We start from the raw sequence: 12432 nt of genomic DNA on the forward strand, positions 1-12432 counted from the left end.
TTCACATGTGGCACTTGGTGTGTAGTGACTGCACACACAGTCTTGTTATTTAATAGCCACACCTTGTACAAAAGGATAATCACCTCCCTATCCCTGCTGGCAAAATTCCTGCATATCATTGACAAAACCTTGTGTCAACCACCGCCATGGTGCCAAAGGGCTTTCACAAAAAGCTTGAAGCAATAAACCTCACAGAGAATACTTATATGGAATTCCAAAAAGCCACAATCCCAAACACTGTAGGATAATCAGAGAGTAATAATAACCAGATGTAACAACCACCTCATGCACCTGGTAACCGTAGACACTGCAGAATGGAAAAAAATAAAACAAAAACCATTAGGAGAAGAAATAGATAATAATAATAAAAATAATAAAGCACAAGTATAATGCATAACAGTAGTATTTATATAAAAAAAAAAAAAAAAAAAGAATTTTAAAAAGTCTGTCTCTCTGGGTGCATTTTGAAATAATCTTTTAAAATTTCAAAATAACCTTTTTAACTATATTAATATAATACAGTGGTACCTCGGTATACGTCCTTAATCCGTTCCAGATCTTTGGACTTATACCAAACAGGACATATACCAAACAAATTTTTCTCATAAGAAATAAAGGGAAAATGATTAATCCGTTCCCATGAAAAAAAATCCTATTGTTATTGGCATATTATACATTGATGGGGTTGTATAAAATAATTGAAACACTGCTTAATACTAAAATACAGTACATAAATACAAAAGCAATTAGATGAAATAAATGAAAATTTAACAAACTTTAATTTTCTCTTTTCCCTACTTGGACCTGGTTGAGGATCACCAGGTTTGACATTTACTAAAAATCTGTCCAAAGAACTTTGCTTCTGCCTTCTCCTCAGGATGTTTCGGAAATGTGACATTGTCTGGTCATTCCAGACAATGCTATTACGGCTTGTTTGGGCTTTGCTGGGTGGTACTTCTCTGCAAAGTTTTTGACATCCATCCATTTGGCAAAGATTTCCTTGATTAATGAAGTAGGGGCTTCCTCTATCTCCTCCTCCTCCGAGCCTGAAGAGAGTGTATCAATCTTAGTCTTGTGCTCCTCCTTCTCAAGTTCCTGCAGCTCCTCAGTGGTCAGCTCTTCCCTGTGCCCCTCCATCACTCACATCCAGACCCATGGACCTGCCCAGAGAGACAATATCCTTCACTATAGGAACAGCCTCAAAGTCCCTTTCAGTCACTGCTTCTAGCCACAAATTCCTCCAAGCAGAGTTCATTGTTCTGTAGGAAACTTCCTGCCAGGCTTTGTCAATGAGAGATATGCAATGGTCGATAGTAAAGTGATCTTTCCAAAACTCTCTCACGGTTAATTCTGTGTCAGAGGTCACTTCAAAGCACCTCTGGAATAGTGCTTTAGTGTGGAGTTTCTTGAAATTGTTGACAACCTGCTGGTCCATGGGCTGAATGAGAGGAGTCTTGTTAGGGGGGAGGAACTTTACAGTGATGAAGTCAAACTCCGGCAGCACATAGTCCTGCAAGCTTGGAGGGTGAGCTGGAGCATTGTCCATTATGAGGAGGGCCCTTCAGAGGCAGGTTTTTCTCCTCTAAATAAATTTTTACACTTGGCCCAAACATAACATTAAACCACTTGCTGAAATATTCTCTGGTTACCCAAGCCTTGCTGTTTGACCCCCACATCACAGGTAACTGAGTTTTCTGCACGTTATGTTTCTTAAAGGCCCTCGGGTTTTCAGAGTGGTAGATCAGCAGAGGCTTCAGTTTGCAATCCCCATTTGCATTGCCACAGAACAAGAGAGTTAGCCTGTCCTTCATTGGCTTGTGCCCTGGCAATGCCTTCTCCTCTTGTGTAATATAGGTCCTGTTAGGCATTTTCTTCCAAAACAGGCCTGTTTTGTCACAATTAAAAACTTGTTGAGGAACAAAACCCCCAGCCTCCACAAATTCCCCAAACTCTGTAACAAAATCATTGGCGGCATCTTTATCAGCACTGGCTCCCTCTCCATGCCTCACAACACTGTGAATGCCAGTCCTCTTCTTAAAATTATCAAACCAGCCATGGCTGGCTTTAAACACTTCACTTTCTTGGCTGGTTCCTGCCTTGTTTTTCAAAAGATCGGTATGCATCAGTTTTGCCTTTTTGCAAATCATCGCTTCCGATACGCTATCGCCAGCACACTGTTTTTCTGTTATCCAGATCAAAAGCAATTTCTCAACATGCTCTAATGTCCCTGATCTTTGTTTGGTAATCGATTTCACCCCCTTCGCAATGTTAGCAGATTTAATAATGTCTTTGTTTTTCACAATCGTAGATACTGTCGTTCTCGGCATATGGTATGCAGCAGCCAAGTCCCGGATACGCATGCCACCTTCATACTTTTCAACAATCTCTTTTTTCACCTCCATGGTGATCCTAACCATTTTATTCGTTGTTTGGCTCTTCTCATTAACTTTCTTAGAACTCATGGTTAATGAATTTACAAAAAATTTACGCGAAAAAACACAAAATCACGTGAAAATTCAGAGAGTTATAGCACGGGTTGATCACTGAATGGTAGAAACTGTCATACTGACGCTCGTGGGCAGTCGTGTCAGAGATGCCAGATCTTACCCCCCTCTCCAAAAACCGAATTCAGTCAATCGAGGACGTAAGTGCGTGCATACATCCTTGGTCAGCTTTTATTCGATTTTTGGAGAGGGGATAAGATTTGGCATCTCTGAGTCGTGACTTTGTCTCGAGAGAGGTAAACAAGGGTAGCGTGGGATGTCGTGACTCATTTTGATGCACACGAGTTGTATTCCAAACAAAGGTCGTATACCAAACAAAATTTTTCGCGTCCAAACAGGACATATATCAAGTTGGACTTATTCCAAAGCGGACGTATACCGAGGTACCACTGTATATGGAATTTCAGATGATAACAAACTTTTTTTTCTTTTTGTGAGTATAAGTGGCAGTCTTAATTATTTATTCAGAGGCAAAATTACAAAATTTGCCTCTTCCTTGTAAGATACTTGAATGAAGCCCCCTCTGCTCTTTAATAATTATACTAAACCAATTGTCAGCTCCTCTTTCCCCAAGTGGTGGACCTGTCAGTATGGTAATTTATTCCAATCTGAAGTTTTTTCCAAGTTTAAAATTATGTACAGATTTATTTATATATAACATACAGTATAACAGAAATTCTGGAGCACTACAATAATTATAGCATCCATACACCTTGATCCTTCTCACATATGTTTGAACATTTCATATATAATGAACATTTTGTATTATTAGACTTATTTTGAGCCCTGAGTATATTTACACATTAATTTTATATAGGAATAATATCATCTGGCATCATCACTATAGCATATATCAGAAGAGCAGTTTTTCTGTAGAATTAAGGATACTGTCCATAATGGCAACTTTCCATCTGCATGCAGAAGTAAGGCACAAGATGGCATTACAGTTGGCAGGCATGAGCAAGAAAAATGGACAGTGGAAGTGGCATTACATCACTGTGCACAGAGTACATATTCTTCCTGGTGGACAAGTTCGTGGCACATGCTCCTGATCAGCTTTCCTTCTTACTTTTTCTACAGAAAAATAGTATTTAAGGATCTTTAAATCATACAGTTATTTTAATTTTTTACAGTCACAAATGGAAGAAAAAGATATAATAGTAAAAGAATTAAAATGTGTAATATAAAAACTGTTTTTTTCTTACTACAGGGATTATTCAAAAAGTAATAAACAAGTACAGCAGACCCCTGCATAATGACTAGCTAGTGTGATTTTGCATAAGGAGCAAGTGTTTGCATAACAACCACAACCTTGCACAGTGAGTGACTTAGAATGAGCACAAAGATACTAACTGGAGTGCTTGAAAGTGATCTGAGCAGTAAATTGTATTGATCAGGCCTTTAAAAGCAAAAAAAAAGTTGTATAAAAGGAATAGAATTGAAAACTAAATTAGAAATTATTGAAAGGCATGACAAGGGTAGTAAACCAAATGAATATGGAACATGGTCTGATGTATTCTGTAGTGAGTTTCACCTTCTTCTTCTTCTTCTTCTATAGAATAAAACAAAACTCAGAGGCCTAGGGGGAAAAAAATGCTTCCAAACAAGCAATAAAAAGGTAGGATACTAATTACAGAGTTTTGTAAAAGCATGCTAATGTTTTGGATCAAGGAGATTAAGGAAAGACAAATGTGAAGTGAGTCTGTTAGTGCCAGTTTTGTGTATGACAGAGCCAAACATTTATGAGGATCTTAAATGTAAGGCTCTGAATTATCTATGAAATTTACAGGCACTACCTCAGGAAGTCATGGGGGAACATTGCTGTAATTTTTCTAGCTTAAGCTTTTTATGCTAATCACACTGTGGAATTCACAATGCAAATTTAGACAAGGAGGATGCAGCAAACTTTAATTCTGAATTTTCTGAGTTTATGGAAGAAGACTATCTTCCACAACCGGTGTTCAACTGTGATGAGACTGGTCTCTTTTGGAAGAAGCTGCCTAATAGGACCTATATCACTGAGGAAAAAAATTCTATATTAGAATAAGCCCATGAAGCACAAGCTGCTAACTTTGTTGTTAGGGACCAATGCTCCTGCTCTCAGTGACTTCAAACTGAAACCCATAAGGGTCTATCATTTAAATACACCCAATGACTTTAAGCAGTAGCATCTTAACAGGACTCATTGGAGCATCTATTGGAAGTCGAGCAGAATGGGTTACCAATGCCCTTCTGTCCTTTAGCCAGAGCCTATCTGATCAGAAACAAAATTGCATTAAAGGCCATCTTGTTGTTAGAAAATGTATCTCCTCATGATCCTGAGCTTGCAAACATTTTAACCTTGAAACATCCCTTTGTCAAAGTTATGTTCTTGCCACCAAACACCACCCCTTTGATTCAGATATTTTGCAGTGGTGATGCAATGTAATAAGCATTACACCTTGATTGGCAATGAATTAAATAAACTATAGTGTCTTATATGCTACAACTAAATGAATCTTTTTAATTACAGTAATACCCCAAAGTTATGCGATAGGTGGGTCCGACGAAAATTGCTTAAGTCAAATTCGCGTAAGTCGGGGTAGAACTTTGCATATAAATACATATAAATTTTGTTTAATTGGGACCAAGGACTAAAAAAAACACTAGTTTAGAAGAAAAATATTTAATAAAATTGCAGTTCTTTATACATATTAATACAAAATATGTATTAAAAATATAAATGAGTTACGTAAAAAAGTTATTTCGATGTCGATGGCTTCATAAAATCTAACAAATTCATCTGATGACACAGCGCCTTTTTTTTTCAAGCAGAATTTCTTCGTAGCAAGCTAATAATTTTTTTATTCCTTGCTTTGTAGCTATAAAGCATTCTTCGTTGGAGTCTATGTGTTCTAAAATTTTTAAGCCCTTTTCAATTGAGCTGAGACCTTCTGTCAAGCTTGCAATTGTCATGTGCTTTTCTGTGGAACTGGGTCTGAAGTGTCGGATACTTCAGTGACGTTTTGCTCATGCATCTCTACGAGCTCATTCATTGTCAGCTCCTGACTATGTGAATCCAACAGCTTGTTGACATCATCACCATTGACTTCCAAATCTAATTGCTTGGCAAGATTAACAACTTCTTCTTCTTCTATCACATGAGCGACATGATCAGTTTCTGGTGTTGTTTTCGTCTCGTTTTTGAAAAAAAATGGACAAAGTTTCTTCCAGACACCATTGAATGTTTTTTTGTGAATTTCATCCCAAGATTCTTCAATGATTCTTACGGCATCTAAAACATTGAATTGTTTCCTAAAGTCTTTAACAGGTATCTCACTATTTTGCCTCATAGCTTCATTCAGACGTGCAAACGAACGCCTCATGTAGTAAGCCTTGAATGTTTTGATGACTCCCTGGTCCATTGGTTGAAGCAAGCTGGTTGTGTTTGGAGGCAAAAACACAACTTTCACACGTGGGTTCGCTCTCACTCTCCGCCATCACACCGTATATCGATAGCATATGAAAAACGACCTTGAAGATTGTGGGCGGCAGTGTTGCCAAACGAAAAAATCAAGAACTGCGTAACTACGAGTTCACATAAGTCGGGGTATTACTGTATTAATCTATGAACCTAGTTTATTATATGAATAAAAAAACCTTTGGCTCCATGGAGCCAAAGGTGGATCCGTGAATAACGTCATGTGAAATGAAAAAAATACAATTTACGCTTAATAAAATCAGTTTTATTTTATTTGGTATTTTCATTTACAATCAACAATAAAGGTTTGTGGTAACTAAAGTAGGATACATAGTTGAAACAATTCAAACTATTAACATTGCAATTGAAGACCAAGTCGATACATGATTGACCACGCGTAGTAGATTTTGAAGGGTCTGATGCGAGTTTAAGATCGAATGTTGATTCCATGAAGTTGAGGAATGGAGCATTTTCAGGTTTCTTAACATCAATGTTGAAATCACCCACTAAAATTATTGGGATCTTTTGAAAGTTGAATTTCCTTACAACTTTAGGTTATGTCTCCAAACTTTGGCATATAAATCACTAGATTGGATATTAAGAAAACTTTAATCTGCTCCAATGTTGAATTAGGTGAGATGTAGAATGTTACAAGCAAAGTCCTCTGTCCATTTATTTCAACTTCAGCTGCACAAATGTCGCCACAATTATCTGTACCAGTCATTTGCTGTAGCAAGTCTGTATCCACAGTAATGAGAATATGTGGTGTACATATTGTCAATTTGACTTTATTGTATATCGCAACACCACCAGATCGCACAGAAGGTCTTTTGAATTGTGTGATATGTTTATATCCTCGAACATCAACATTTTTAAGCCATGTTTCATTTAATGCCAAGATATTCGATTCCACGAGAATTGGATCGGTCGCAATGAAGTTTCAAACTCTGTGTATTCAACAATAGCATTCTGAAACTCAATGAAGCAATTTGATACCAAAATTGTAATGCGGTTGTAGAGAGTGTTTCCAAACAATGGCTATTCAAACATTTCAATTCAGTTCGAAGATCTTAGGTGCGTTACAACTTGCATCTTAGGTGCGTTACAACTGTGAGCATGGTCAAATGTAAAGTGGTCTTTCTGATTTCTGATGTACAGACCATCAATACTTCTAACTCTCGACAACGGATACCAGTTTTTGTTCGAGACTCTTATCGTAATCGAATATGATTTCTTTGAAAGTTTCACCCTGAGAGTTATGAACCAACACACAAGTTTCACCCAAAGGAAATTGGATTCTTTTGCATTTGAAAGATACTGTGGCGGAATGTCTCGTAATCAGAGTCCAGCCAGATTTTAATATGCCACGATGCGACAATATGTGTGGGGACGAGACTTGAGATGACTCTTAGTTCCAAAATACTTGTTTTCGAAATATAACCACAATTTTTTGATTTATGTTTCTTCCATCTCGGCATGCTGTAAAGTTCCGATCGCTCCATTGACCAAACCATCTTCAACATCGATGTTTGTAGTGATCATATAAGGTTTTCCAGTTGATAGATGCAATATGTATGGGAAACCTCAAGTCTCTGCTATGCTCATTTGATGGAGTTTTGTTTGCATACTAGTCAACTGTTCATGACACTTGTAACTGGTAAAGTGATTGTCGGCTGTACAATCGATGGAGGTGTTTCCTTCCAACGCTTGAGCGTTATATTGAACAACATCGTTGTTATGATGAAACAAACAAACAAACAAAAAAAAAAATTATGATATTAGGATCCCCCGTAAATGATTACATCTACCCATATATTTATTTTATCTGTAAATTGCGTGTGTTCTCTGGTCAATTTGCTGGACAAAAAAACCTTGCTATCTATGCCTGAGACAGACTAACTCCGCCACAGAGTGAAAAAAGCCCACTAAGGTTCCTTGCATCATCGATGGGATTTGAACCTGGGCCTTTTCTACTCGGTGTAGGGGAAGACGGTGATGATACCACCGTGCTACCGCACTGACTAAACAAACGAACAGCATTTGGTACTTGTTCCATGACAAAGTCGCGTGTTCTAAATTGACTTTTGATTAACTTCTTTTCTTCAACGTCTCCAACGTTTTGCCATTTCCAATTTTAGTTAATATGCCGGAGAAATACAACATCACTCTGTCTCATCACCTGAACCAATGGAAAGAAACTGAGAGACTGGCACAAAATTACACCACCAAAGGAATTCTTATGAGGCTTGAATATTTGCCTTGTATTCACTGGTGGCAACTGAGGCAAATCTCCGCAAAATATAATAACTAAACCACCAAACTCTTGATTGAATTCTCCGGTATCTCTTGCAGACTGGCATTGATCGTATGCAAAATGTCAGCTCCAATTATGCTAACTTCATAGATGAATACTGTTTGAACGTTTCGAAATGTGTTACGATAGAGGTGCAAAGTTTATCGAGCAAGAACCACCATGTATTCACGTCATATCAACTTTGAAAGCCGAATGAACTGTAGTACTGTTGATTGCTACAGCCGCCTTCCCCGTCGACGTGCAGGCAATGAATGCATTGTTAGGCAAGTTGTCCACCTGACTTAAGCAATTGTAAGTTTCCATCATAATTTTCAAGGTAAATGTCTTGTCAAAGCCTGCTGGACCAGAAAAGAATATTTGAAGCAGTGTTGTGTTAGCTCGATCTGTTATTCAATGTATAACTTCAAGAATCAACTCGCGTTGTTCTCTATTCATCATTCAAACCAACTTGCAGTAATTGTCTCACCGACGTACCACAGCGGATAGCTGAGTTTGCTGAAATCATTTCAATATTATCATTATTCTCTTGAAGTCTGTTACTAGCATCCTCTGTGATTCGACTTTGAACATACTCCTCGCATTTTGCTCGAGCATCCTCTTTATCGTCCATTTTGATGCAAAGTTTTCTACAATAATCTAATGTTTTGTCAATATTGATGTCCGACTTGTACCTTATGCGGCAATTCATAAAGTACTCTTCATTTTCATTGTATATCTGAAGGAACTTTTTGAATCTAAGATATCAACCATTTCATTTTCGAAAGGACAGTAAAGTAAAACCATCTCATGTTTATTCTCTGCCAATTCATAGTGGCGATACCTTATGACTCTGTTTTCTAGGTTTACATTGTCCCTTCACAACATTGTATTTTGCTGCAAAATCAGCCAAGCATAGCTGACTGAGCTCTCAAACTTTTGGTCTTTTCTCATATTTCTATTTAATATATTTTCATTCCATATGTCGGTAGAAACATCATCGAGATTTTCTTCAGCCATTCGCTTCTTGCTCTTCTTACTTTTCTGATGCTCGTGAGGCCAAGTAGTTGGAATGAACAACTTCTCTACTAGCCTCGGACATTGGGTGGTGAAGCAAATACCAAGCTGCCTTTTGCAAACTCTACATCGTTCCTAAAATGAGGCCTCAAGACCTGCACACAGTACTCTAGGTGTGGCCTGACCATTTCCTTGTATAACGGGATAATTACCTCCCTGTCCCTGCTACCAAAATTCCTATACATCATTGACAAGACTCCATGACCTGCCCTGGCAGCCCATCTGCACTGTTCAGCGAACTTCATATTTGACTGCACAATTACTCCTCAGGTGTTTTTCACTTTCTACTTCCCTAAGTATAGTACCACACAGTTGGTATGTTTCTCTTGGGTTACTGTTACCCATATACAGTACTTTGCATTTGTCAATGTTAAACTTCAGTTGCCATTTCTCTTCCCATTTGCCCAACTTATCTAGACCCATTTGGAGTAGCATACTGTCTTTACTATCGTTAACAACCCTGCTAGCCTTTGTATCATCTGCAAACTTCGACATTAGTCCAAATATACACAAGTATATATTTGGACATTAGTCCTAATATTACAAAATCATTAAACAGGGTGCTTAATGATTTTGTAATCACTGAGAGAAAAGTGGAGGAGAAATTGTTGAAGTTAGACATAAGAAAGGCACCTGGGGTGGATGGGATCTATCCAGTTATATTAAAGGAGGTGGCAAAGTAACTAAGCAAACTAATAATTCAGACACAGCATGGGTTTGTTAAGGGAAAGTCTTGTCTGACAAATTTGATAGGATATTATGATGTGGTTATAAAGGAACTGGATGCAAAAAATAATTTTGATATCATATATTTGGATTTCAGGAAAGCTTTTGACACTGTTGCGCATGGAAGACTATTGTACAAATTGGAGCAGAATGGTATTAAGGTTAAGTTGCTACAATGGATAAAAGGATGGTTGAGTGGGAGAAGACAGAGTGGGTAATCAATGGGTGCTGCTCTTTGTGGAATAATGTTATTAGTGGAGTCCCACAGGGTTCGTGTAGGGTCCTCTGTTGTTTTGTATATTTATCAATGATATTGATGAAGGTATATTAGGCTTAGTGTCGAAGTTTGCAGATGATACAAAGGTTGGCAGGGTTGTTAATGACAGTAACGGCATTGTGCGACTGCAACAGGATCTAGATAATTTGGGCAGACGGGCTAAGAAGTGGCAACTGAAGTTTAACCTTGACAAATGCAAAGTACTGCATATGGGTAGAAGTAACCCCAGAGAAAGGTACCAACTGTGTGGTACTACACTTAAGGTGGTAGAAAATGAAAAAGACCTGGGAGTAATTTTGCAGTCAGATATGAAGTTTTCTGAGCAATGCAGACAGGCTGCCAGGGCAGGTCATGAGGTTTTGTCATTGATATATAGGAATTTTTCTAGCAGGGAAAAGGAGGTGATTGTCCCTCTTTATAAGGCAATGGTCAGGCCACGCCTTGAGTACTGTGTACAGGTCTGGAGGCCTCATTTTAGGAAGGATGTAGATTTGCTTGAGCGTGTACAGAGAAGGGCATCAAGATTGGTGAGAGGAATGAAGGGATCCTCTTACCAAGAGAGGCTTAAGTTCTGCAAATTGCAGTGGCTGGAGACTACGCACCTGCGCAGTGATCTGATTGAGGTGTATAAGGCCTTGAATGAGTTGAGCACGCTGAATTCTGATGGGATCCTTCTACTTGTTCAGATTACGAACCTAAGGGGGCATAAATTCAAATTAAGAAAAGACTGATATAGAACAGATGTGTGGAAATTTGCCTTTAGCCAGCAGGTGGTTAATTGCTGGAGCAAACTTCCATCTGTCATTGTGGAAGTTAATAGATTAAATAAATTTAAGGAGGAACTGGACAGGCATTTGGAGGGAATGGTGTGATTTTTTTTTTTTTTGGCTGATGTTGCATAAGCTCATACACTTCCTTTCTTGCATCACATGCCACTGCTACTACTACTACTATACCTTCATCAATATCATTGATGAATATACAAAACAACAGTGGGCCCAAAGCCGAACCCTGGGGAACTCCACTAATAACATTTGTCCATGAAGAGCAGTGCTCACTGATTACCACTCTCTGTCGTCTCCCACTCAACCATCCCTTTATCAATTGTAGCAACTTACCCTTAATGCCATACCTCTCCAATTTGTACAGCAGTCTTCCATGTGCAACAGTATCAAAAGCTTTCCTGAAATCCAAGTATATGATATCAAAATTATTTTTTGCATTCAGTTCCTTTGTGACCACATCATAGTATCCAATCAAATTGGTCAGACAAGACCTCCCTTTAACAAACCCATGCTGTTTATTAACTCCCTTTAACTATTACTGCAGTCTTGTCTAGACGATCCTGCAATGTTTCTTTAACCAGTGATTCCATTATTTTTCCCGGAACACAAGTTAAACTAACAGGTCTGTAGATATTTGTGTCCCCTTTTCAACCCACTTTGTGAATTGGTGATATATTTGCACACCTCCAGTCCATGGGGACCTCCCCTGAGTCCAAGGAAGCTTTCATAATTATGGCTAAGGGTTTGCTTACTTCCTTTAATATAATTGTATAGATTCTGTCCATCCCCAGGTGCCTTCCTTACGTTTAACTTCAACAATTTCTCCTCCACTTTTCTCTCAGTTATTACAAAATCAATTAGCTCCCTGCTAGCGTTTGATAAACTTCTGGCACTCTCCTCATTGAATAACTCCTCATGTGAATGTAGATGCAAAATACTCATTCAGTTTATTAGCTACGTGAGCATGATCATCAATAGTCAACCCATCTGCGTTAAGTGGTCCAATCTGATTCATCCTTTTCCTTCTAGAGTTTACATAAGTAAAGAACTCTTTGCTGTTTTTCTTTGCATCCTTTGCCAAAGATTTCTCGTAATCTGCCTTCGCCTGCCTAACCTCCTTTGTGACTTGATTACAGACTAGTTTATGCCGGCTTCTGTGTCACCTGATACTTTATATGCATCCCATACATTTTTCTTCTCTTCCATGAGCCTCATTAATTCATTTGACATCCATTTAGGCCTAAACGTTGAACAGTATTTTTTAGTTGGAATGAAAAGCCTAGTACCCTCCAAAATTAAGTCCCTGAAGGCTT

General features: G+C 38.3%; 1 protein-coding gene across 4 annotated transcripts in view; it reads right to left on the reverse strand.

Annotated features, from left to right (window-relative positions):
* Positions 1–3294: 3294 nt before the first annotated feature.
* Positions 3295–12432, reverse strand: part of LOC150087114 (ankyrin repeat and death domain-containing protein 1A-like) — a 104506-nt gene continuing 95368 nt past the window's right edge. For all 4 annotated transcript variants that reach the window (XM_090371819.1, XM_090371817.1, XM_090371818.1 and 1 more), the window contains exon 5: positions 3295–3578. In XM_090371819.1, the coding sequence (XP_090227945.1) occupies positions 3493–3578 (86 nt within the window). In that variant the 3' untranslated portion in view covers positions 3295–3492. The remainder of the gene's footprint in view (positions 3579–12432) is intronic.

Source organism: Mastigoproctus giganteus, chromosome 4 (genome assembly GCF_048544385.1).
Source record: "Mastigoproctus giganteus isolate SK-2022 chromosome 4, ASM4854438v1, whole genome shotgun sequence".
NCBI classification, from domain to species: Eukaryota; Metazoa; Arthropoda; class Arachnida; order Uropygi; family Thelyphonidae; genus Mastigoproctus; species Mastigoproctus giganteus.